This window comes from Ptychodera flava, chromosome 9 (genome assembly GCF_041260155.1).
Source record: "Ptychodera flava strain L36383 chromosome 9, AS_Pfla_20210202, whole genome shotgun sequence".
NCBI classification, from domain to species: Eukaryota; Metazoa; Hemichordata; class Enteropneusta; family Ptychoderidae; genus Ptychodera; species Ptychodera flava.
Genome location: NC_091936.1, coordinates 19,526,987 through 19,550,867, shown reverse-complemented (window position 1 = coordinate 19,550,867; position 23,881 = coordinate 19,526,987). Strand labels below are relative to the sequence as shown.

The 23,881-nt window shown below is 36.8% G+C and overlaps 1 protein-coding gene across 7 annotated transcripts in view; it reads right to left on the bottom strand.

Annotated features, from left to right (window-relative positions):
- Window positions 1-23,881, bottom strand: part of LOC139140265 (partitioning defective 3 homolog) — a 95,422-nt gene that overhangs the window by 53,338 nt on the left and 18,203 nt on the right. For 3 of the 7 annotated variants that reach the window (XM_070709395.1, XM_070709403.1, XM_070709399.1), the window contains exons 1-2: window positions 19,502-19,737; window positions 5,219-5,323 (exon numbers count right to left, since the gene is read on the bottom strand). In XM_070709395.1, the coding sequence (XP_070565496.1) occupies window positions 5,219-5,323; window positions 19,502-19,627 (231 nt within the window). In that variant the 5' untranslated portion in view covers window positions 19,628-19,737. Of the gene's footprint in view, window positions 1-5,218; window positions 5,324-9,520; window positions 10,128-19,501; window positions 19,738-23,881 lie in introns of those variants that run through there. The other 4 variants (XM_070709398.1, XM_070709404.1, XM_070709396.1 and 1 more) reach the window with 3 other exon arrangements.

The window sequence follows — 23,881 nt, the reverse complement described above, 5'->3', positions numbered from 1 at the left end:
AAAGGAGGCATTTGACAGAGAGAGGTCAGCAACACTCCTGAGCTCATAGAAGTCATACACCACTGCAAAAACTGCCGAGTGGAAAACGGAATCTGAGTACCCTGGAGACTGTTTGGATTTGTTGTGACCTTTGACCTCTTCAGGTTTAAGAATGATGGAGGCATGCCAAGTTTCCTTGGGTACATATTTCTAGTATTACAACAAACACTTTTAAAGCGCATATCTCACAATTTGTGCATTGCATATCGTTTGAATGTGGTTTCTTGTTAACAGTAACTCTTCATTACAATCTTTTCCACCCTTTGCTGCAGGCAATTTTGGTCAAAGGCACCGCAATTGTCAGATATAAGATGAGTTTTTTCATTAAAAATCAGTTTATTTTCTCACAGTTCAACAGTGTTGATACTTTTGAATACTGAACCTCTGGAAATAATTTTTGGTGATACTTTTCGGCTGTCCCAATAACTTCCAATAGGAGTTCCTTACAACTGCATGCTATGACCGTTGGTAGAAAACAAGGGCATCATCAGACCTGTGGGTATACCAACTGAGATTGCAAAGTGGCCTCCCTTCGCACTCGGAGATATGTCGGAGATGTCAACAGGCCGGAATTACCTTCTCAAAGCCCTATGAGTTGATTGAGTTCTTGTGTTTCCCTGGAGCGTGTGTTGGAGTGATTTAGAGTTAATAAAATTCTGTTCTCCGAGCTGCAAGGGTCACCATGACAGCAGCTGGTTAATCATGATGGTGGGTGCTAGTAAACTGCATATTAGATTTGGGCACTTCAACTTATACAATTATTTCCCCTCAAAAACTGCTGGCTGAGTTAAATTCACAAGCCATATTGGTTCAAGTGTGTGGAAGTTAGGATCAGAAGTATGCCTACACTTGTTGCCAATGGTTCCACTACTCACTGTAATGTATACGCATACATAATTTATGACAAAATATAAATAAAGTTGAGTCTATTTCTAGACATTCATAATTTACAACCATGATACATCTGGTGTGTTGATGAACACAAATGACTGGTGATATTTTGCTGGTCACAGTTCTGGTACATGAAATGATACACTTCTGGGTCAGCAGGCAGAGTGTTCGTGTATCAACTTTTGAATGTACTTCTGCAGGTATTACCAGGGTAGACAGCTAAAAAGTAGTCCACTGTCTGTTTGGCAGGGAAAATACATAAAAACTTGTGTAGCTATCCATTGATGCAAATTTATCAATACATATTATCAACACTCTCACTGGTGTTGAATCTTGTCCTGTGTTTTATGACTATTAGAATCAAACGACTGAGTCTTCGAAAAACATGGCCTAATTCTGGACTGCAGTCTCAGGGTTGCTGTCAACTCAACTGAAATATTTTCTCATGATATTTTCTGGAGCTGAGCTGGGGAGCAGATTTGTACAATAAGCAACGCCATAATCTGCAATATCAATCTTGCTGTAGCTGACTATGAACGTCAAATGCACAGGTGTGAGTTAATTAGCTGAGTGGCTCCAACTAGATGCATTGTCCAAGATAAACCTACAGCATTATTTTTGAGCATAGGTTAATTTTGAATTGTCCACAAACATCTGCTGTAATGGTAGTAAAAATTTGAGAACTTCTAAAACCAATTTTGAACTATTCTGCAAGACACTTTATTGGAGATACTGACAACTTTGCCATGTAGCATAACAACATTTGTAGTTTGGTAAAGCAACTGTCATAAGTAGGTCATTAATATGTATTTTTTCTGCATACCAGAAATTTGTGTCATGGTTTCTTTCTCTGTTTTCTCCATAAGCATAGTTGGAGGTATGTGTAAGCTTTGTCAACCACTACATGTAAGATGCTGAAGGATATACAGCCAAATTCTCAAATAATATGAAGTTGACGTTCAAAAGAAAGTGTCCTTGTCCCTTCTAGCATGGCTGTTTTTATGACTTACCTTCATTACTCTGCTTTTAGGAGGTGTATACTTTTGCCGGTGGGCCATTTCATAGCATATTATAATACACCATTACTATTCCTATCCAAAAGCGGCCTTTACCTCATTTGACCCTACACAGAACTGAACTAATGCAGTTTGTCAGTCTACCAGCAATATGATGGGGGTTTTTGTCATGACATGGCCACAACAAATATACACATGCACTTCACACTGTATTCCATTTGCACTTTATAAGGCTTCCTTTGCTTTGACACTTCAAAAGATTTATTGCACACGACCTTTGCCCTTGGCAAAGAGCCTTGGAATTTGGAAGTCCTCAGTCTTTAGGTGCTGCCCATGGTCAAGGTGCTCATATGAACAATTATTGCAGATGTTTCTAATTTGAGAACATCTTAGTATCATAGCTGTTTTGTACAATAGCTGTTTTGTACAATAGCTGTTTTGTACAATGTTAGTATACGGTACATGCTGGGAGACTTGCAACGACAACTTTTACACCAACTACGGACAAATCTTCTAGAGTTGTGTAAATATCAAAACTTCTACGCCATAATTTTTACACGTCTGTGCTTATACTATCACTGTCATTAAACTGCTGATGATCTAATCCATCATGAATGTACACTATGGCATGCCTCTATACTGGAAAAAAAAAATGAAAACTCCATGAACCATGGGTAAAATAGAGGTCGGAAGGTTGGTGACATTAAACTATGCGAAAAGTGAAGTGTTACATTGAGTTGGGTTCTGTGCAATATCCATGATGAACTTACATAACCTGAACGGAGCCGTTGGCTATAAAATTTTAATTTCCTTCAGTGAGATTTCCTGGAGGTGGTTTGTCAACTGACTGGGTTTGATTTCATGGTACCTACGAAGTATTATATTACTTTACACAGAAATGCTACATTTTCAATTCTCTTTCTTTGTTCAGTTGGAATTAAACTGCTCCAGGCCGTCCGTGGGCAAATAAGAATTTATCTGACGAATGCAGGAATTCCCATCTTGATTGCATGACATATGAAAGTACAATGGACTCAAAATATTGAATGTTGTCTTCATCTGATAAAGAGAATACAAGCAGTTTAGTTTAAGAACAAATATTGTAGCGTTTTTTTTTTCTTGTGATGACAGTGTGTTTTGCTAGAATATGGGAAGGCAGATAATAGTCTGGAAACCGAGGTTCCATTTATAGTGTTCCCATTTACTAGTAAACAGGATTGTATTTACAATATTCAAAATCAGTACACTCAAAGTCACCAAAGTTCCTGGACTTTCACAGACTTTTCCAGCACTTTCAAAGGGTTTTCTTGAAATCCATACCATTTTCTGGATATGATTTTTACAATATATTATTTTATATATCATTTTACATATCATTTTCACAATATAATGACTGATCATCATGTCAGTTTTGAATATTGTGGGTGGATAATCAGTTTTCCAGGACTATCAAGGACTCAATTTCACTTTTTTAAGGACTTTTCCAGGAGGCTTAGATTTCAATGACTTTCCAGGAACGTATTACATTCCTGGAAAGTCATTGAAATCTAAGCAGGACCCTGTATATCATGGGAAAGGGGAACTCTGTAGCGTGACTTTGGAACCCTGGGTACAATTTACCAGGGTACCGCCCATAACAAAAACACTGAGTTCAAAATAGCAGGTAGAAGAGTTTGACTGTTTGCTTTGGCAGCTGACACCAACTACAAAAGTACAGTACACTATCAAATACTCATAGGAAATGTATTATTTCCTATATCAATGATATTCAAATGAAACTAACAGTAGCCAGAATTATTATATCAGTATACCGGTATGTTGCTACTACTAGTTTCTTATTCCTACCTTACTGTTCCTTCAGATATGTTCACATCTATCCAATGATCATATGAAACAAAAGAAGGAAATTTCAAGCAGAAGGCTGCTGCTCTGGCATTTGTCTGCATGCTTTCAATCTTTCATGCATACCGGCCAGCAACCAGAGGTGTACCACTATGTAATCTTTATACAACTACACACGACTCATATATCCTGTACTGTTCCTCTCAAGCATTGACCTGGTGTTAGTAACACTTCACAGCAAATAACTTGTCAAACTTTTTAACAAGTAGCATCTGGATCTTCACATATATTTTCCATATCAGAGATTCGCATATTTTTTTCGGTCCACAGAATAAAGAATGAAAATTACGATACATTAACCCTTCAACCATCAAATTCTGACTCAATTCTGTTATTTTCTACATCTAAATCAAATTTTTGTGGGAAAAATGGAGGTGGACCCAGATAAATGCTGTGTTCTTCCAAATACATACATGTAGATGTAATGTACCTGTATGGAAAAGTTCTTTTTTATCACTCTTATCTGTAACCCTTCCCCAATTTCTCTTGCACAAGCCCTATATTAAACATGGAAAACATTAGAACTCTGTCTACATTTGGTAGTGAAGGGTTAATATAAAGTTATTTTACTGGTTGTCAAGTGATACAGTTGATTTATTAAGGAAGTTGCAATTCAGGCACAGAAAATGATCTTAGAATAAAGACATTCAGCACACTGCAATAACTAAACTACTAGCCGGGTCTAGGTACATACATAACAGTCCAGCGATGGAACCGTAATTCACACAGAAACTCGACAAGTACATCGGCTTTCGTGTACCTTGCCACGATTGGAAATCACGCCCATTTCTCACTGATATCAAGTGATCCCTGAATTATTACAGCAACTAATGACATGGCTTAGTCCCCAGTATCATGTAACAAGTAATATTCTAACCAATCAAGATTAGTTGTTCCATAGCCTCCAGAGTAATCAAGGAGTGAGTAATGATATTGATGCCCTCTGTGCAGCAAGCCATGACTGTTCCATATGTTATAATTTATACAGCCATTAAAGTTCCATTAACTGTAACTTTTGATTTCCAGTAATTTTGTTATGTCTATAAAATCTTATTTCTTTCCGTACTTCTAAATTCAAGTTGACACGCTACGTGTTCAACTTCTACAAAACTTTGTATATATGTTGACAACTGAATTTTAGTCTACACTTATATTTATTTGTCAACAACAACATTGCACACAGTTACACAAAATATTGTGTTGGCACGGCTAATTCTCCACGTTTTGACATATTTCAGAAAACTGTTAAAATGTGTTTCGCAGAACAAAATCATGAAAATAATATCAAAATTTACAACTCTTATCTGTTTCAGTGGAGACAAACAACATGGCCGTGACATTCATTCGACCTCTCTTGTACTTCTTCTTACCTTCTCTCTATCATCTGCTACGTCATACACTTGATCGTCGGGATCTAAGATTCCTCCATCACTGAGGTTTTCAAGACTGCGTACATTCACCCAGTAGTCAGGGGGCTGGATATGGCGGAAGACAAAACAGAAAAAAAAAATTGATCAGTACATATTACTTTTGAAAAAACTGGTCAAATTATTACTTTTATATACCAAGAGATGTTACAAATGTGATTCAAAATACTGTGACTTAAAAGCTCTTGTAGAGATCACATCTGTGACACAATGGTCACATATGAAACATTATTACAGTACATTTAATAGAACTATTCACATTTCGCAAATGATTACGTCTAGCTTTTATGAAATGGTACTAACAACAGCAAAATATATCCTCAGAAACAGACAAGATGCAAAAGCAGGATATTCTTTAGAAGTCATATTGATACAGTTTCATTGTCATGATACACATCAGTATCCTGTACAAAAATGCCCTGGGGTACTTCACATTGACATGACATTGAAGACTTTATGGTAATTTCTACTGGTAAATATACACACGTCACCAAGAGACGTCATGCGTCAATGGCATATCAGGTTAGAGGGCAAAGTAGACATCGCGCATTAAGTAGGTCACATGTAGCAAAGAACTCCAAAATGCTAAATGTATGTTGAGTTTTATTCTACCATCAGTGCACTTTTCAGTCCAATGTTGGATGGGTAAATTTCAGTGCATGCTGTCATAGCGACCACAGTATGACAAGGACCAACACATCAAACCCCAATTTCCAATGTGACTCAGCGGGGTTTCTTTGAACAGTAATAAAATAGAAGCCCTATTGTCTGACTCAAATCACTGACATAATAATTTGATGAGAAAGGACGTCATTAGTGTTTAGAAATAGGTATATTGTATGGAAGACTTAGAAGTCAACTGCAACAGATACAGTAAACCTTGGTCAATGTTGATCAGAGTATGAAAGATGTATGATAGACTTTGTACCTTAACTTCTTCCTTTTAAATAGCTATCTTTGAATCCTTTCTCTATTGAAAAATGCTTTGATGAAACTGTTCTCCACAGTTCAGGTGCATCACTATGATTTGATACAATTCAACAATCCAAATGAGTCAATTTGAGCTGTAGATACATGTGAGGAGTATTATCTTCCCTTTCACAGCTATGATCTGGCATGACCTTATTATTCAAACTTGTCAAAATTGAACTTGTATGTCACAGAAATGGGTGTAATATTTGATTTCAACCCCTTCTGTCTGTTTGCTCTATTGACATCAGAGTTTGACACAGAAAACAATATGATTCTACATGTTCTAAGATTTGGTGGTGAGATATTCAGTGGTGTGTTATAGGCCTAGTACCTGTAAATGAGGAAATGTGGTACAGAAGCAAACTCAAACTGTTCCAATACAGCATGGGGTGGAACAACACTGATATGTTATGTTACAGAAAGACAGAAGTCAATAGATGGTTGCATAAAGGGTTTCAGCAGGAAGGTCACGCCAACACAAAAACCACTTGCACCAGAGACTCTGCAGACAATGGAAGGAATTGTGTAGTGTCCATGCTGAGCTATAAACTGAACAATTACATTGTGTGTTAGGGATGTTTTTCTCTGAAACAAACTCCTCCAGACAAACGTTGTGATGCAAAACCCCAACTAATAGTATCTCACTCTGTACAGGTCACTACAATATGTCATGTTCTGTGGTGTATGAAACCGTTGAGATACCCCAACAAACCAAATACATGATGAAGCAATATATAGACTCATCTCATGATCCGATAATCTTCGATAGAGCAATTATAGAAACCACACCCGTACCTTTCGAAATATCTTAATATAGCAGGCTCCCATGATGAGACTGGTTGCTCTCCTAGTGTCATACACTTTACACACTGTCACGAAATTTTACACTGAGCTAAAATCCATTCAACAAAGGCTTTCTGGCATACATACATGCAACAGCTGCTCAGAAAACATAGATGTGTTTGTCCTGTGTGTGAGTCAGTTGTGGTACACAGAACTGAGTGGATTTTGATGATTCTTTCAATTCATCCAAGCTATCTATTATGTCAGGCCAGTCACATCTGATAAAGCTCTGACACAGTCTATATATCTACTTATCAATTTATTTCAGAGGAGTGAATCTTTTTCTGAATAAAAAGCTGAATGGATTAATAAAAGATATGTGATGATTTACAGACTAGATGTAAGCCATACAAGCCTGTCATATGGTTCCCATCACCTGAGCAGTGATGAATATATGTAGATATCGCCAGTAGGATTTCATATTACATACTGTCATGGCAAATTTCAAAACTATTTATCAGCGAAAACACAACTCTTTCTTTGTGTTATCCCCCGAAAAAGCTTCAATTGAAATTCCTTTTTTGTCATTTTTTCCTTCTTTCCAAAAAAAATTTCAAATTTACATGGATAGAGAATTTGCTCAACAGACTAGTCACAAATTTGGAGATACACCATAAAGATTTCATCCATCTTGATTTTCTCCGACACAATTTTGTTACTTTGCCACATGTTTTCATTTCACATCATTGACATTTACGCGGCAAACGCAACATGTCTTTAGATGAAAGTAATCACCAGAATTACACTAGGATTTATCTGAAGTGTGTGAAGGAATGTTTCTATAAACACAGAAATACTCAACTACACATCTAGATACATGTATAGTGAAATTGAATAATTTCAAACACGAGTATGGTACTTTTATGTTAACTCAGATTCAATACCTTGATTGAAGTACACCAAAGCAGTATTTTGACTTTTTCTTTTCACACCTCCATTTGAGAATGCACATTTTTGTTAACAAAAGTCAGAAGAAACCAATCAATTAAGATGCTCTGGTATTTGTACTACAAAGGCATAGCTCTTCCTCTACACATCTTTTACTATTGAAAGGTGAGTTCTGAAATATTGCAATTTCTCTATTCAATGAAACGTGGAGTAAGTGCAACCGGGGAAATTTTTGTACACTATCTTCCAGGTTGACGTCACATTTCACACATTTAGATAACAGGGTTCGCAGCTGGTTTCTTTGTTGCCACCAATCTCTTGTTCATATTTGTACATGTGCACACATCTAGCATTGCATGGCATTCTCAGGAAGCAAATGATGCAGATAACATTATGTCTTTGAATGTGAAATCACTCCACAAAGATGAGAGTGATATGGATTGGTTTGGTAGCCATGGGAACAGTTGCTATGGAGACCGTATCTAAGTGATAATCCCCACTCTGGAAACAGTGGTTGACTGAATACTATATGATACTTATGTCTAGTTCTTAGGATGAACCTTTACTTCAAAGTTTTGTGAAGTTATATATCTGATGGGAAGTTTAACCACTGAGAAAGAAAGATACAGCATAAAGGCTACACAACATGTATGTATATACATATCCCTTGTAAGTTGTAGATAAAGAGAACTACTTAGAACCCTGGCAGATTGTGCCAGGGAATGGTTAGCATGTGTTTGTACAATTGTGCCTAGATTATATATAAATCCAGTTGGTGCCAAGCCACAAACTATACAATGTTTATCTAAACAGTTTAAAATATACTGGATTTTCATCACGGTCCAAGATACACCCAGTATTGCACAATGTTGTCAGTGTACAACAATGCGTCCAAGGGACATCATGTGATAAATTGGACACACCCAGTCTAAATTTCTGTCTTTGAACGCAAGATATTGCACGTAAAGCAATTTCGTGTCAGAAGCCCATCGAAACTCAAGCTTTTCATTTTAAATTGGTCTTTCGTTTCTACGAAAATGTTTCTAACCATCTCAGACTTGAAATCTGTTCACAGGATATGCACTGCATATGGCCTATTTGAACACATTTTGCCTGCTATTTCCATCCTGCAGAATGTGACAAAACTTCAGTTCATTCACAGCCCACATGGTAATAAACCTGTGATAAAAAGAGTCTGTTTGCTTTTCAAACAGAAAACAAGCAATTCTGTGGTTTTCCTCAGCTCTAAAGATACATTCATTCACAGGGTATGAGTACTCATTTTTCTGGACAAATCTCAGTTGAAGTGTGTCCCGTATAATGCTTTGAAATAGCACAATAATATCATATCTGTTTACACTCACAGAGTTCTGAAATTTACAAACTTTGGAATTGCCGTACTTTTGTACCATCATCCCCAACCAAATTACAATTGGGCACTGAAGAAAGTTAACCTATACCAGAATGCACAGCATGCTAGACATAGCACATTATGAGAGCTGGTAAAACACTCTTGGCAGGGTAGAACGTCTGTGTACTTACTTGTGAAGAAAAGTGAAAGTTGGCTAGCTTTTTACCAGACAGACAGCAGCAGTGTTAGCAGGTCCTTGAAGATTTGCTACAACAACAAATACTCTCATGCATCAGCCAGGACAGCGAGAATGTCACCCCAAAAAGTTATCAGCAGATGAGTAGAAAATGAATTCCAGTGAAATTCAGCACGGTACACATCAAACACTTTGGTATAACAACAGTACCATGGATGAACTCAAAGTTGCCGAAGAGTTTCTCAGCCAAGTTGATCACCAAATTGGCTTTGTCCCGTGATAAACACAGCCTCAAGCTGAATGAGTGTTTACATCCCCAGCGTTGTACAGCAGATGACGCTGTCTCAGACTCACTGCTTGTCTGCAGTGATAGGGAGTCCGTTTCCCAAGCGGAGTATCAGTAACCCATAACCAGCTCTATGCATCGGAATGTCAGATATTCTCTGACCAAACCGTAACGTCTGCCACAACAGTGAGACTTGCCATATGATATTAAATGTTATTGGCTGGTGGTCGGTTTTTCTGCAAAACAGTAGATGTCACGCTGTAGTCGTACAACCATGTTAATTACCCTGCTTGTTTCCTCTCATCCACTTCACAGACCAACATCAATCCACTGGCAGAAAGCCTCTCAATTTCATAGTACAGACATACATGTACTGACTGTGGCAATGACATTGACCAGTAATTCAGTCATATATGTATCTTACATCATCACATCTGCTTTCTTGACACCATGTACTCCTTGTTCGCCTGTTCCTGAGATCAGGTTTCCTCCTGACCAGTATGGAGAGCAAAGACCTTCAGTCCAAACAACAATTTGAAGCCAACAGCCTTTCATGTAAAGCGGTACACACTGTTATGACATTATGTAAGATATTGTCCTTGCATGGCATTGTTTTTTGTCATGTGTAACAACTTTTGTTATGTTTTTAGAAACTCACATAGGTGGTTGTCATAACATTGCTGTTACCTTGCAAGTGGGGATGGAATCTTACAATTCAACAACAAATTATTTTAACATGCATTGTAGAATGCATGAGACGAAATGTGGCATTTTCCACGTTTATGATTGTTCTACATTTGCGAAGTGGAGTTTGTAGTATGTCATTTTGAAAAATGTAATGCAAGAAGGGTGTTCAAAGACTGTTGACATTACTTGTACTGTTTTCTCTTACATTTTGTAAACTTTATGATTGTAATATTCAGAATGATTGCCTTGCCCTCTCGCGTTTTACAATTGGAAACTCTGCTACAAGTGTATCAAGCCTGCACCAACACTACCTTTTCCATTGCACTACCGGTAGTGGCTGTCCAAATCCCTGTGATGCTTGAAATACAAGGCACGAGAGGCTACAGCCAGTCCTGTGTTCTCTGCATATATGTTATTTGAGGAAAATCAACAATTCTTAGTTTTTGGCATGTTTTGTCATGTAGGAAATTACTCACAGGAATTATTTGAATTATATACAGTAAATTTGTGTTGATGTCATCTTTATTTGGACTCTTCACATCTACTCTTTCTTTTCAAATAAGGTATTTCAGAACAACTGATGAGCACACTTTAAGACTTTCGTTTTCCAGGACCATAGATATACGCTTGAGAAATCACATATTTATACTATTGAGAATCGAAGCTGTGCTCTGACAACCTACACATTATAAGTATTGAATATTTCATTGAGAACCTTACTAAACAAGAAAAGTCTTATTAATGATGAGACAGTTACAGTAACATTGCATTTACAGCACTATCCTACTGTACACATTTGCTGGATTAAAAGCACTTGATCTACACACACATAAGATTCTTTCAATTGACGAGAAGTTGTCAATTCAAACCATTAATTTGTTGACACTATGGAGTGTGCAAACTCAAATTTCACCCCATTCATCCAGTAGTGATGATGTCATCCTCTCAAAAATCCACTTCTCCTCATGACAACAAACTTCAAAGATCATTGGAGAAATACACACTGTAACTTTAATTGCAGACCAGTCTATTATCCTTAACATAACTACGACTCAATTCATGTGTCAGAAATATAATACATGTGAGTAACTTAAATTGACTCATCGCAGCAAAATGTGTACATGTATAACGCTGGCTACACTGTACATTGGGAGCTGTCACAATAATCACCTGTACTGGAAGTTCATTCAGTGGCAGAATTAGAATCATTAAGCAAACCCTCATATAAACCACCTCAAGGCAAGTTTTAGTCAAAGAACCTGCCATAGTGTTTGGCCAGAGGCAGATTATTTCTATTACTAATGAGCATCAGCAAGTGTTAGGACTGGAAAGACAGAAATTGCACTGACACCTTGTTACTTTGCACTCGTGACAAAGATTTGACTCTCTCCAGTGTCAATATATCAAACCCTTGCATTGATTGACTGATGAAACACACTCAATTTTCACAGATCTTACATTTCTCAGATCAAAGAAGATGTCTTTTACATTTCTCAAAAGAAGAAAAGCTGTCAGTTCAATTTTGAGGGAAGCTAGGACTGATTATCAGCGATGGAACGCTCTGATTCATGCCCATGATTCTGCTTCTGTATCTGCTGCAAAAGTTAACAGCTTAACAATGTTGATGATAAACCACACAATCACACCATAACCACAGACTACCAAACCTGTTGTGTGTTTTTGCATGTATACCATCGTTATCACTATTCAAAATTTGACAGCATTGAGTTTGCAAGCCTTTGACAGTTTCTACCCATAGGTTTTCCTAATTTTAATTCTTTTACAGCTACGCTTACTGCTTTCATTTTATATCGTTTAAATTGCATGAGATGAAAACCAATAATCTGACAGCAGTTCAATGGTTGTGTCGCCTAGGGGACAGATTGTCGGACTGTCAAATTTCTGCAATTCTTTTCTGATCTACCACTTGTGGGGGCTCATTTTAAAGCTCTTGGAGAAAGAAAAATTTTACCGTCTTAGTTTTTTCTAAACTCCAAAAATTTAATTTTCCCCCATAGAGTTAACACAGGAGTGGTGGCCATTTTGAATTTCAAATGTCGCAAAATGTTTATCATATTTGTTTCTCGAGTTCCAAAATTTGCACAGTGACCCCTGATTTTTATTGTTGATTTGGTAAGAGCATGGTTGAAAGTTTCATTTCGGAAAGCTGCAGCAAAAGTTTTTATGTCTCACTTTTGAGGCCCATACTACCTTAAAATCAGCAATGCAAGGAGTCTCCTATGTTACTTTAAACATTTGATAGTGTAACCCACAGGAGAGATAGTCATAATTTACAACTGGTGAGAACACATACAACTGTACTATCTGATCTCAAGAATCAATACCTGGGGTTGTAGGGTACATCAAAGTGATAGGTCCTATCAACAAGGAACTACATGTTACTCACGCCCCTGACAACCTTCTATCACCGGCAAACTCAAAAACGCACCTCCAGGCTGGAACTATATCTTGGCACAGTTCATGCAACAAGCAGCATCATCTCTAGTCTCCACTACACTGATTTTGTTCCCCAAATCTTATCTCTGAGTCTCAATCACATTGATGCTGAGAGTGAAAGTGGCATTCAGTAATGATGATGATGATGATGATGATGATGATGATGATGATGATGACAACGATTGAAATAATACATGGGATGGAAGATGATCTGCTCATTAGAGGCTGAGAGATCTGTCATCATGTACCTATCATTCACTTTTACAGAACTGCACTAATACTTCCATTCTGTAAACAACATCCATCATGATTTCACTGTGCCCATTCTGCAAGAAGATTGATCATCTACCGGTGTTCATACAATATCTGGTACTTGTAGTGGCAGAATAGATGGGCTGATAATACTGTGCAGCTATTAACTAGAATGTACAAAACATACTCAGCTAAGCCATTGAGAACCCCTGGTGAGCTGAGAATAAGGCAAAAGTTACACTCACAGTAAGAAACCCCTGTATATCTATGTGATGTTCTTGAGGATGATGCTGTTTGGGATTAGTAATGAGTTTTGCTGATTTCAATAAAGCATGTGCAGTACAACCAATGTGTACAAGTATTCTGTAATCATTGAGATTACACCACATTCACAGGTGGCAAATCATGACAAGTTACAAGTGACAAATCACATGTTATTTGGCTTCTCTGCACTGCACAACAAAAGCTTACACTATACATGTACCGGTATTTGGTATAAGCTTGGGGGGCTCCAATGTTCTAAATAGAGGAGGGATAGATACACGATGTACTTCTCTGTTATAATTATTAAAGATGAAGGACTACAAAATAATAACACAAAACGTTTTTCTATTACATATTAATACACACATACCTCTACATATTTGACAACAATGCAGACATTGCCTTGATGAAAACTGACTGTTTTTATGGTAAATGTACAGGAACTCAGTAACTACTAGTATTTGCTTTCATCTAGCCAGTCTAATACCATTATATTATATACAGATACAGAAATCATAAAACTGCAGCACCACCCTACTCCAACACTCTTTCTTCAAAATAAAGGTTATTTTTATAAATTTGTAAATTATACCAGTGTCCTGATATCCTTTTCATTCGTAAGCCATTAAAATAGAGCAAAATATTCAGAAATAGAAACTGGGTCCTTGAATGTTTATGACTTCCTCAGTGTTGAAGCGAATGGACTTTCAATGACCCACGCAGCACTGACGTTGTTTATCCACTATTGTTCAAAAATAGCTCAGCTGACTCGGTGAATCTGGATAACGTAGTTAACATAAAATGCCTCAATCCATTTTTACACATCCGGTATTTGGGTGTTTATAGTATTTCACCCATGGAATGACAAAATTGCAATATGTACTGAGACAAACTCTATCCAGAAACTATGATACAGCACACACCTACACAGTACCAGTAATTTTCAACTGAACCACAATGTTCGCTGCTCTAGCAGTCTCGTATGGTGCTGATTCTAAATGAGAACAATTGTACTACATGACACATTGTCAACAGACTTATTTACAGCAAAGTAATTCCCATTAATATTTTGTTGCACTAACAGCCTTGTATGGGGTGAATTCTGAATGAGAACACTTTATACTAAACCACACGTTGTGTACAGACTATTTTACAGCGAAGTGCTTCTATCAAAAAGCCAAACATGTTTTTTTTTACACTGACACTACAGTAAAAATTTTACCTTTTGATTTATCAAGGGATTTTGTGCGATTTCACTAGTTGTGAAATTGGACAGTTTAACTGTTTTAAAACTTGCTCAGAACGACTGTAGGTTACAAATGTACAGTTTATAGACTTTCACAGGTGAGACAGGATGAGGTTTGTAATAGCGTGTCATTCAAGTAAGCATTAAAATGTATCTTGTAACCCATAGGTGAGCGTGTCATTGACACCTTCAGGCCATTCTGTGATGAACACGGAAGCCTGATCTAAATAGAGTCCAGCCATTCTGTATTTGTGATGCTTGTTTGTCCTGACAGACGAATGTTGGTCGTCAGGCCTTAAATGTCATCCTCAGCCTAAAACTACTGATAACTGTTCCGTATAAAGCAAAGATCTCCATGAATATGCATAGACATGTACCAGAAAGCTATCACCATGGACTACCCGACCGTTACATGAAATACCCGACATGACGTCTGCACTTGTGCTCATAAAAATACTTCTTCCGATAAACATATTATCTCATATTTCCTCCACCATAATTGACTCAACGGATTCTAACATGTCGGAAACAATTGAAACAAGACTAGCATCTACCGCTACTGTTGATGCTACATCTGGTTTGCAGTGTTTCACTTTGAGAATTGTAACTACATTCTGGACTACCAACTCACATCCGTGTCTTCCGCCCCAAATATCCTTATTTACTGGTACAAATAAAGACAAAAGGATTCTCTAATGAGTCTACCATGAACTGTACTCGGTGATTCCAAATGGCAGGTCACGAAAGGTTACACATTATATAGCTATTAGCGCCTATGTTTAATGCTTCATGAATGTCATGCCTTAAGCCTCATGCCATTAAACTATCAATATGGTCTGCTGCAGTTTCTGGAAAGTTGGTGTTTATGGCGTCGATACTTTGTACACAGATAAATGGGCCAGAAATTAGCAAAGGATGGGCCAGATTGCGACATGCAAACATACAATAGAAGCAAACATTGAATGATGCACAGTTTTCATCTTGGAGTTCAACCTGCTCAGAATGGAACTTCAACTAGTCTCCAGCTATATTTCAAAATTCCATCTTTATATGGACTCTGTTCACCAAAGCAACGAAAAAGTTTTAGAGCCACGTACATGACTAATACATGTAAGTTTGGTAGTTTTCCTTCTAAACACCGCAATTTTTTTTACCAAACTGGGATATGTACGGTACATGTAAATGAAGTGAAATCAATTATTGGAAACAGAGAGTAATGTATCATTCAGTACAGGCAATCAAACTGCTGTACCATGACTCGGAGCTTGTATTCGTCATGAAAAAATAAGACACAAATACATGTAAAACCTGCATAACGAGTTAATTACTTTTTGTCAAAGCAAACGAAGTAATTCTGACATTTTAATCACTATACAGGAATGTTTTATAATTAAGTCAATGGATCTCTTGATTGGTAAAAAATACACAGTTATTTCTGGGCGAGTGAACATGTTCGTTTATCATCATGTCTCGTACAAAAGATAGAGAGTGGAACATTTCTACAAGCACATTAGCAATGTATGTCATCTGCAGCCACGGTAACCAAATTATGAAAATCCTTTTGACAACAAATATCTATGTCTTGCCGGCTAAAATCGGTATGTATACACCTTACAATAGGTGTGGAGTGTGCTTGTCAACACAATATTGTAGCACTACTATGGAAATGTTTTCATCTCCAAAGAGCCGCAATGGTAAATAATGTAATAGGCTGATGGTGGATGCATTTCATAATTAATTAAATACAGGATGTACTTTTATTATAGCAACAATCCAATTCAACAGTCATCAAATTTCACGACCGTACACGCGTACAAACATATACAGTGGGTGCGGGTTGGATCACAGCTGCCAGGGTGTACATGCACTGTGCATCCTGAAAGTTACCACTATTGTACAAAAATTTAGATAGCCACAAGCCTATGACTGAAACAGGGAAGCTCTGCTGTCCTGCAATTTTTGTAGGTTGATTAAATATCCCCAAAATGACGGATTTTTTCAAATTTTAAAATTTGTCAAATTTTAAAATGGTTCTGAATTGTTGAAGGGTTTTCGAGTGCACACATTTGCATGCAGCAGACAGTTCATGACTATGGAATATGTTCAGTTTAACCTTCAGCTAGGATTTCTGAAATCTTAGACTCGATTTAGGAATTCCTTCAAATTTCTTTGTGTCAGCAAACATTACATGTGACACCAATAGTTTACTGAAGCCACAAAGAACTCTCCTGATTAACTGGGACATGAACTTGGCATACAGAGAACACAGTCTGTACACTGTTCATTACTATGGCAGTGGAATAGAGTTCATAATTGAACATCATTTATGACTTGTCAACAACAGTCAACTATTTTATTGCCCATACAGTTCAGTTGAAGAATCTCTAACCCATTCATTGTAAATGTCACGTCAGCCCTCAAGGGGAAAGTCATATATCAGTTTCCTTATCAGGTAAAAAGTACATATTTTCCATCCATTGTATAATGTGGATTCAAAACTTTCACCACAGAAATACATGTAGAAGTGTCAGCTTGTCAAAGTTGACCATGATATATTTAGCTTGCAAATTGTGTCAAGGTGACCTTGTTAGGCCAGGCAGGCCAGAAATTGATAAAGTTTTGATTGGTTAGCATACATTTTGTATGGTAACCTCGAGATTCATCGTGTAATACTGTAGTCCATTGACTCAAACTGTTTGTATACAGTATGATCAGGATACACTTCATCTAATGCGAAGTTGCAACTTTGTGTAATACTACAGACTGTGTCCAACTTTTGCACCACATCAGTTCAGAAATCTAGTCATTACAGATCAGTACCTGAGTGATTTATTTTCTCTCTGGTGTTTACATTAAGTCTTATCTACAATATTTTATGTGTAAGACATTTGATACAACTCCGATTATTACCACTTTTGATGGGCTATACATAAATTTCTCATTCAAAGCCTACTTACATGGGCCATTTGCGTAAAATGTATCCAGATTGCTCTCAAGGGTTTTCTGATTGTAGCTGATATAACAAGAAAAGTAATTGACATTTAATGATCTATCTTGCCAATATCCAATCAACATATACACACACCCCCACCCACACACACACACATACACACACACATATATCTATATCAATTGAACTTGACCTCATCACTAAATTTTAGTCATTGATAGTAATCAGCTACCAACACATGAATTTCCATTTTATATATATATATATATATATATATATATATATATATATATATATATATATATATATATATATATATATATATATATATATATATATATATATATATATATATATATATAATTTTTCATGAAGTTACTGGGGCAAAGAAGTCATGTTCTCCTTCCTATCTATCTTGCCAGATTACACTTTTACTGTACATACCGGTACAAATGCTCCAGACTAAAGGACCTTTGACATTTCCAGACACCGCCCCCATACAATCTATTGCGCTATGACATCATCAGTGGGCATTCAGAACATCTGTTGTCATCAGTGAAACACTGATGAGGGTGATATTGAGTGATATTGACCAATTTCACATCTCTTTTTTTCCAGAATTCTGGCATTTAGTGCCAGTGATTAAGCCTGTTTGTCCTTGTATAAAAACACTGTAATGTATATCTCTACAAAGAAATCAGGCTTTAAACAATGTAATAGATAGTGAAGCCCCTTTCACAATGTTTGTTGTGCAATCACCGAAGCAGAATGGCTTTCTATGAATCATACCTGTGTTCCCGAGCCATCAGATTTAACAGGTGTTCACGACAAGAACACTTGTTCAATAGATTTTTAAAGTCCTGGTTCTACCTGACCTGAATACAAATAGATACTTTTTACTGTTCCTATATCCAAAATCAAGTCATCATGAGATCTTCATATCAGGGCACACAGTCCATGTAGCCGACAATTAGATGCAAATGATATGCAGTTAAGGTCTCCTCAACTAACTTTCAGCTGGTTGTTCACTTTCTACTATTTTTATAGTATTTTATACAAAGACACAGACTTATTCTACCTGCAACTTACAACTGATAGTGATTTTGTAGCTCATTCTTTACCATTTTTCATAGTTTTCGGTAGCCGGTAACAGACACTTCGTGTTCGTGTCGGCTACATGGACGATCTGCCCATATCAGCATGAGTTGATTTTGGCTCATAAATGTAACAGACTTTGGATAACAACCATATTATATGCAACACTCTGGGGATAATTCTCATTCACTTGATAATCACACCGAGAAAAATACTCAAAGTATGAATAAACTGTTATTCAGTTTGTGAACGCCATCAGAACGTAATTGGATCAAGAGGCCAGATGAAGTGTTTAACTGAGTTACATGTAGTAGCTGTCCACATCCCAATCAAATTTTTGTCCATAAATACATTAGCGGATCGCAAAGCTCACAACCACCATTTCATATACCAGCAAAATGTACCATTTCAAATTTTTGTGTGACGTCAATCAAGTAAAACTGCAAGTCTAATTTCTCTATGTAAATTGTAATTCACAAATTATTGCTTACAAGTTTTCTCTGCACTCCAATTATAAAATGTGTATACGAGTACAAAGTTTTCATCAATTGACACCACAGGTATATTAAAGTGACTGTTCTTCTATGTCATAACATAGAAGAAATTTCATAAGAAAGCCCTGTGTTGGTAGTGAAAGATGTCTTTTGACTGTGAGATTTTGTAGAGTACACTACAGGTGTACAGTATGTGCTTTCCAGATCTAGGTTGAGCTCTCGATATACATGTAACTGGTACATACCCGATAGACCAGTTGTTTCAGCTTGGAAAACACCGCTTTGGAAACATCCTTGGCATGTTTCAAAATCTGCTGGCCAGAAACAATCCTGTCCCACAGGAACTTTTTCAAAGATGATACCGCATCCATTGTGGGATTCTCCCCGTATCCACAGTCACAACTTTGACATAAAAATTTCACACTCAGCTTAATAGCCAGACAACGCCTTCATGATGCCGATGATACCGCTAGCAACACTTTTTTTTTATATTTAAATTCATAACAACAATAACATAAGGGTGCTGAACGTCCATATGACGCCCATCGCTAACCCCTCCTGACCTTTCTACATGCAGATTAGGATGAATATTAATGGCTACAAATGCTTAAAAATATCACATCGGTGATGATGCTGGCATAATATCTGTACAAGGATGGTGAACGTCATTTCATGAGAACAATATCAAACTTAGTACGTGTCAAAGTCACTGGCTCTGAGGTTGAATTAAGTTATAAATATTTTTTCAGTATTATTTGAGAGGTGAAAAGTTGTGTTGGAAAGAACTGTAAAACACACTACCGGGTATGTGAGGTTGACAATATACAAAATTCAACCTTAATCAGAGAGAGAATGTATAGCGACAGTACTGATGCCTCTGGTTATATCTACCAGACACATTAAACTGTTCAAACAAGCTATTGGCTACCGGCTCTAACAAACCACAATTTGGTATGAATATAGGCAATGGTAAATTGCAATCGAAACTGAAGGTGAACTACGTATATTTTGTCCGGCATGACAATGTAATGTGCATCTACATGGATGGTATATGATCAACAACATTCAGATATTTCACTCGTAAATGGCTATTGTCTAGATGGTGAATGATAACAAATCTTCATAAACAGCTGGATTTCAACATAAATGTACGTGAATCGCGAATAACAACTGTGTCTAAATATATTAAAGTCGAGCTGTCGTAAGTGTACAAAAAATAACTTCCCTATTGTTCCATCAGAGGCCGGCTTCTATTACATCTGCACATGTGCATTGCTGCATAGTTATAAATAACATGAACATAACAAAAGTACAACAAATGGTTGAAACCGTACTCCATACGGAAGATGCATGACCTTTCCAGACAGATTGTTATGCCTTATTACAACATATGGCTTCATCACTGCAGCTATCTTTTCTCATAGAAATGTCGTGTAGAGTGACTGACAAATTAACTTTCTGAAATTGTCTGAATAAACATTCACCACAGGATTATTGCCTGGTTTGTCTTATCTACGTAAATGTCAATCACTGAGTTATTGTCTTTTATAATATCCAACAGTAATATGATAGATTACCAGCACCTAATGATATACATGTACTGTATAGCATTATCTTAATATTCTATCTGCATGACTGTAAAATGTCAATTCAGAGTTGTAATCAATGTGATGACGGTGATGACTGTCTTTTAAATTTAGTTTTCACAACAAATCAGCAATGACTTTGGTACAGCCCTATTGTAGAAAACACTGAAATTTCAATTTTTGTGTTTTGTGCAAGTCTTCAGGTACCTTCCATATTAATAAGTCAAAACATACCCTCTGTGTTAATTAATGTTAAATTGTAATATGGCTTAGCATGAGCCCACTTTTCTTAATCTTGTCAACTTTTTCTATGTATCATGTTCTCATTCAGTGAATTCACTGAGTATGAAAAAATACCTATCCACATAGAATACTGACCAAATACAACCGCTATGGCTATGATAATATTACACTTGAAAGTAGATTTATCCACACCATTTGCCTGTTCGGTGTTTATTAATAAATTCCTCCATAAATGAAATCAAATCCTCCAATTATTTTTATTCTTGAACTGAACACTTACAGTTTATTTTCTTCATCAAAATTCTCATATCAAGCCCTTGGTTGTGGCTAATAAGTTGCTAGTGTTTAATTAAAACAACTTTTTTCAGTTTAGAAAGGAGGGCTAGATACTGGAATTTAGAGATTTAACAATAACTAATTTCCATAGGGTGATCTTGTGATTCTCGAATAGGCAAATTCACGTCACATGGTTATGACATAAGGGATAAAGTCAACATGCTGCGCATTCCCATTGGTAGAATACTGATGCATTATGGGTACAGCAAATGTTGATGAAACATAAACACTTAACTAGACCTAAAGTTTGGCATGTGTTTATCTTTTTCAAACAAAATAGGATTTTAAATGCTATATAACAGTACAATGTGCTGTTTGCTAAGGGTTTGAGTGCCAAGTGTATATGATTAGAGAGTTTTTGTAGTACAATTCTCGATAATTGAAGCAAAGTTACCAACTACGCTTTACCATGAGAAGTAGCAAATTACACTATCTCAAAAATTGCCCATTTAAGTACCTCTCCACAATAGCTTTCAGGATGGCATTTTGGTTTTTAAATTTGCTGTTAGTTGTCTTTGCCCATAATGGAACACTGATTACATTAACATCTGTACAATGTCTTGAGAGTACAATCAAATCAGACACATCTCAAGTCTGGCAACTTTGTTTTGTCCATTTCTGCAGCACCTGCATGTGAATTAGATTACACCCATAGACTCAGGAAAGTGAAGCCATTATCTGCAGGCAAGACTGGCATCTGTCTCCAAATCAAAGATCCTCCCATACTTTGCCACTGTTTAATTCATCAAGGTGACCAGGAATGTTGACAATAACAAGGGATGTAGCCCCCTCCTACACACCTGAAGGGAACGTCTCAAAACAAGCTATTTGACAAATGGGACAGGACTTGGCAAACCACTCACTCAACAGATTAGCTTCCACTCATCACTCTGGGACTTCTGGACATGTAGATCAAAAGAAAAGGAACGGCTGTTTGGAGTTTTGCTTGCCTAATATCTGATCTTTTAGGCAAGCATTTTGCCAACAATGGATTCAGCCTCAGGTGTGCCAAAGGCAATCAAGATGGATGGTTGAGGCTGCCAAGTGAAAGGGATCACCTCTCAGCGTGGAACTGCTGGGACTTGAGGGGGAAACAAATCAAAATATATGCTCAGAAACAGCATTACCTTAGGCCTAACCTACTACAAAACTCATGATAATTAAGACTTGTAATTACAAGTAAAGTAAAAGATTATCCCTATTCCTTAAACAGAGGAATTTGGGAAGATTGTGATTACAGAACTAGGTACCGACCTTATTCATCGTACACATCATGGACACAGAATCAGATACACTGTATGAAATGAAATGAAAGATCATGAAATATTCCAAAGCTAGGGAGGACCAAACGAAAGGAATGGGTAAAAAATGTAAAAAACTGTGTAATCTTGAAAGTTCATTCAAGTTTCTGATAATTTGCATGACATTAATACTTTGCACAGCACACACAGTGTTTACTTTTATTTTTGATGTTGGCAGGAAAAATGAATACACTCTCGAAAGGCATGATTCAGTTTACTGGAATAGAGCTCAGTACATGCTGTCCATAAATGTGTCAGTGGAATAAAGGTATAATTGATTCCAGCATATGCCAGTACTTATTTATCTGACATGTGGTGGAGATCAGAATAATGACAAGGGATTATTGCCCGTGAAATGATGAAAAAACAAAGCAAAAACAAGGATCATAACACGGTAAACTTCATAGCAACATTGTGATTTTGTACAATGCTAGCTGAACAACGGGTAAGATACAGGCAAATGGGACCCTTGATATTGGTCTGTCAGTAATTGCCAATCGACAATAATATATTAATAATGCATCAATATATACAGATAATCTTTTTTGATGAAGTTTGGAAAACACAGGTACAGTACATGACATGGTGACAACAGAAATATTTCTGCTAATCTCCTATGATGATTGTGCTTACAATAAATGCCAAAGAGAACATAGGAAATTGGGAACTTGTGATATAATTTACCGCCTCTAATGAAAACACTGTACAGGGAAAAATGGCAATATTATTTACTGTTGCGGTATGCATGCATAATATTATAGATTGCATTATTATGCATGTAGATATTCAGCACTCATATTTCTTATTGGTTGGACAGGGATCAACTAGATATCTGTACAGATATCCGTGACGTATTTGCAAGAAATGTTGTTGAAGAAGAGTTGCTGAAAACACGCGAAATCCTTACAAACCTGGGACTGTCAAAATATGTCAGTGCACGGCATATGCACGATTTGGCACACTGTAAAAGTACATGTAGCTATTCTATCATGATACACACAGAAATCTTCTACGTGGTCTACTCTTTTCATCAGAGATGTTGGCCTCTTGCTGAGTCCATTGTACAGTTTCTAAACCCTTGTAAATCCCTTTCACATCCTAATCCAGTCATTACTGCAACAAAATTTCTACAGTCACATAAATCTCCATCAGACAGATA